Source organism: Malurus melanocephalus, unplaced genomic scaffold, assembly GCF_030028575.1.
Source record: "Malurus melanocephalus ecotype Western Australia unplaced genomic scaffold, MMel_1.1 scaffold_1869, whole genome shotgun sequence".
NCBI classification, from domain to species: domain Eukaryota; kingdom Metazoa; phylum Chordata; class Aves; order Passeriformes; family Maluridae; genus Malurus; species Malurus melanocephalus.
This window is the reverse complement of record NW_026625101.1, coordinates 1-4,163: the sequence shown is the minus strand read 5'-3', so window position 1 is coordinate 4,163 and position 4,163 is coordinate 1. Positions and strand designations below refer to the sequence as shown.

Genomic DNA, 4,163 nt, shown 5'->3' with positions numbered 1-4,163 from the left:
TCCCAAAGGAATGGCAGTGATGGGAGCAAATCCCTGTTCCTGTCCCAAAGGAATGGCAGTGATGGGAACAAATCCAACCCCAAAACAGCTCTGCCATGGCACAGAGCTCAATTCCACACATCCCCCGAGGCTGAAGTGCCACAGCTGAAAGGACAATGCCACAATGTCCCCTGTCATTGTCACTCCAGCCCTGAGCTGCAATAAAAGTGYCTTTGTACAGACACAACAGTGATTTAGGAAAACATTTGCACTGACCACTGCAGAGATCAGAGCGGGTTTAATCGCAGGAGAGGCTTCACCGCAGAGCTTTGTTCTCACTGCTTTTTCTTCCCTTTCTTTTTGATAGAGCCAGGCCAGGGAAAACCRCGGAATTCCAGGAAGGCAGAGGCGTTGTGGGCGATGTAGTAAGCGTTGAGCATGGCAGATTCACCGAACAGATCCACCTCCCCTTTCTTCTTTCCACCCTTCTTGGAGTCTTTGCCTTTTCCTTTGCCTTTCCCTTTTCCTTTTCCTTTTCCTTTTCCTTTGCCACCGCCACCGCCTTTGGATTTCTTGCTTTTGCCCGCCTGCAGAGAGAAAATGATCACAAACCCTCTCAATTTGGGGTTTTTGCTTCAGTTCTGGGTAGAGGATCCCAGGCTGGGAGTGTTCAGCTGAGAAGGWTCCAGGGAGAGCTTCCAGAATATTCCAGGAGAGCTGGAGAGGGACTGGGGCCAAGGGCTGCAGGGACAGGACACAGGGAATGGATCAGAGTGGAAAAGGGGAGATTGGGCTGGGATCTGGGGAAGGATTTGGGAATTCCTGCCTGGGATGGAATTCCCAGAGAATTCCTGGATCCCTTTGAGTGCTGGAGCCCCCTGGGACAGTGAGGGTGTCCCTGACATGGCAGGGGTGACACTGGATGAGCTTTAAAATCCTTCCAGCCCAAACCATTCCAAGAGATCCCAGAGCAGCTCTTTTGCTCCAACTTTTTCCGGCTCTCAGAGCCCCTCATCCAGACCCCAGGACTTTTCTGGAAAGACTCCCAAGCATTAAAACACTTTCATCAAATCCCTGATTGCTCTGGAGGCTGTGAGAACCTTTAAAACCACCAGACTGAGCTGATTAATGTCTCCCTGGCTTAAAAAAGGTTTGTGCATAATGCAAGTCAAACATCCTCTTCCACTGATTTTAAAATCTATTTTCATGTATTTATTTATTATTTTATTTTTCTTTTTATTATTTTAAATTTATTTTTAATTAATGCATTCATTTAAAATTATTAAAATAAAATCCTGAAGTAACTTGGACTGTGTTCATCCACTCCTGTGTGTCTGTGATTTTTCACACAAACCCCAAACTGTGATTGTAGCAGATTTTCCATGTTATAATTTCTAAAATTTATTTYTAAAATTTCTCTCACACTCAGCTCACCACTACTCAGTGCAAAAGAGACAAACATTTGTGCTGAGAACAGAGTAAAGGGCATAACCCTCAGAATCAGCCGGGACCACGGTGTAAAAAAACAGGAACATGTAATAAAATACTTTTTAAAAATCAAATTTTCCATGTAAAACACACAGACCCTCTAACGGAAAGAAAAAAGAGAAAATAAAAGTGTAAGCTGCAGATGACAAAGTTTTTGCAGACTGAAACTACTCGACCTCAGACATAGGTTGGAGGTGGTGACAAAAATCTTTCACAGACTTTAACTGGGCAGAATTTGTGGAATATTTCACAGGCTGGAATGTGGCTGCTCCTCAGGGAAATGTTTAGGTCACATTTTGGAGTCACCTGAGTCCCATTCCTTGTTTGCCCAGGGTCTGTGAATTCAGCCTGTTCCTCAGAATTCAGCCTGTAGCTGATATTTCAAAATAYAAAAGATGCTCACAGGCTTTATATGCAATGTACAAAATTTTACAGCCTGCAGCCAAAACAAGAAAAGCTAAAAATCAGCAAAATGAACTTGGGCAGATCAGGTTTGTCCTGCAGGCGTGAGAAGGAACCTTTTGGATATTAATTCTTTTTCCTTAAATAGGTGATATCAACAATTCTGAAGGATCAAAGGTGTTTTACCATGGCTGAGTCTTTTCACTGACAGGTTGGGACTCCAAGTCAAGCCCTGAAGATGACCCTGGAACACGAAATCACATGGTGAGTTTAAAAGGATAAAGGTAAAAAAGTTTAAAAGGATAAAGGTAAAAAACAATCTCTTGCAAAAACTGCTCGAGGTGGGGCATTAGTGAAAGCTCACAGTCACCTGGGAAATAATCTAATTGTCATGTCATAGAACTTGGAGTTTTTCAGCAAAGCCCTTGAGATTTACAGTCACAGAATCCTGGAAAAGGTTTGGGAAAGGGTTTGATGCCTTAAAAATCGGGCTGAGAGAGCTGGGAAAGGGTTTGGGAAAGGGTTTGATGCCTTAAAAATCAGGCTCCCCTAAATCAGAGGCCAGACAAATTTAATAGAATGAGAATAGACCTATGAGGAGAACCTGAGGGAACTGGGAAAGGGTTTGATGGCTTAAAAATTAGGCTGAGAGACCTGGAAAAGGGCTTGACGCCTTAAAAATCAGGCTGAGGGAGCTGGGAAAGGGTTTGATGTTTAATTCCAAACGTTTTGACGTTTAATTCCAAACGTTCCCCAGCACTGCCAAGGCCACCACTGCCCCATGTCCCCAAGTGTCACATCCACAGGGCTTTTAAATCCTGCAGGGATGGAAACCACCCCTGCCCTATGCAGCTGTGCCAGGGCTGGACAGCTCTTTTAGAAAAGGAATTTTCCCGCTATCCAGTCTAAAATTCTGGCACAACTTGAGGCTGTTTCCTCTTGTTCTGTCCCTTGTTCCCTGGGAGCAGAGCCCGACCCCCACTTGGCTGCACATTCCTGAACAAGATCCTTCCTGAATCTCTTTACCTCCCCAGGCCCCCTCTCTCCCTCACCGCCCCGTGTAGAAATGGCAGAATTTCACCTTCCTGGCTCCACATCAAGGGAAGCAGCCCCRGCCCCGCTCCCCCCGCAGGGCCGCCATGGCCKCCTCTTCTTCCCCACAGCGTCGCGTTGTCATAGCAACGCCTCGGGGGCGGGGCCTGATTCTGATTGACAGCCCCCTCAACCAATCCGCTGCTGAAGCGCCCGCCCCTCGCCCAATCCGCTGCCGGGGGCGGTGCCCTGGCGATCTTCCCGCCACTGATGTCACGGGGAAAAGGGCGGGAAAAGCTGTGAGGGGAATGAGGGGAGCGATCGCCGCCATTGCTGTCCTTGTCCCRCCCACAGCCAAAAAGCGCAGGGAAATGTCCGAAAGAGGCAAAAAAAAACCCCCACCACAACAACTTCAAGCAGAGGAGGAGGGGAGGAAGTGATGCTTTCCAAAAGTCTTGGAAAGATTGGTGTTTGGTGGACTATTAATGGAATATTCACATTATTGCTGCGTGACACAGAGGAGTCTCTTTAAACACCTGATTCCTTCACCATTAAAATATTTAAAAAACAATCTCTGCTCTGCTTCCTTTGAGAGGCACAGCTCTGGACAGCAAACACTGAAAATTATGTGTAATAAAGGTTGGATATTTCCAATAAATCCCCATAAACATGTCTGAGACTCAGGAAAGAGATGGAGGGGTCTCAGGGAGAGACAAAGATTTGAAGGGTTCATTTTGTTCCCTTTTTAAGACACAACAGTTTTATCCAGAGGTGGTAACACTTCTAAAAACAAGGTAATTTTTTAAAATTTGGGATAAAATATGGGAGAGGTGTCTCTCTYGCATCCCTTGGCACAAAAGATTTTCACTTGCACTAAGATTTCTGCTAAAAAAAAAATTTAAAATATCAAAAGGTACGAGTGAAAAAATCAATAGGAGCTGAATTCTCTCAAAAATTTTAAAAAAAAAGCTCATAGTTGTAGTATTGCTGAACTCCATCAAACATAAATCATGGCCTTGGACACTGCCAGGGATGGACAATTTGTGCCTCACCACCCTCACAATAAATTATTCCTCAAGAAAATTCCTTTTTTACTTTCCAGCAGGGAAATTTTTGGTAGCATAGCTCAGGAAGAAGGTCTGTGGATTTTGGAGTAAAATTCTCTTGAACAAGCCTCAGATAATGAAAGAAAAATTAAAAAAAAAATATTTTTACCGTGTTCATGGCAATTTTGTGTTATTTATATCAACAAACCACAGGGC

The 4,163-nt window shown here is 44.6% G+C and overlaps 1 protein-coding gene across 1 annotated transcript; it reads right to left on the bottom strand.

Annotated features, from left to right (window-relative positions):
* Nucleotides 1–85: 85 nt before the first annotated feature.
* Nucleotides 86–3,031, bottom strand: SMKR1 (small lysine rich protein 1). Its single transcript, XM_057388382.1, has 3 exons — nucleotides 2,951–3,031; nucleotides 2,056–2,113; nucleotides 86–566 (listed from the first exon to the last, which is right to left on the bottom strand). The coding sequence occupies exons 2-3, from the start codon at nucleotides 2,056–2,058 to the stop codon at nucleotides 315–317; spliced, it is 255 nt and encodes an 84-aa protein (XP_057244365.1). The 5' UTR covers nucleotides 2,059–2,113; nucleotides 2,951–3,031; the 3' UTR covers nucleotides 86–314.
* Nucleotides 3,032–4,163: the final 1,132 nt, after the last annotated feature.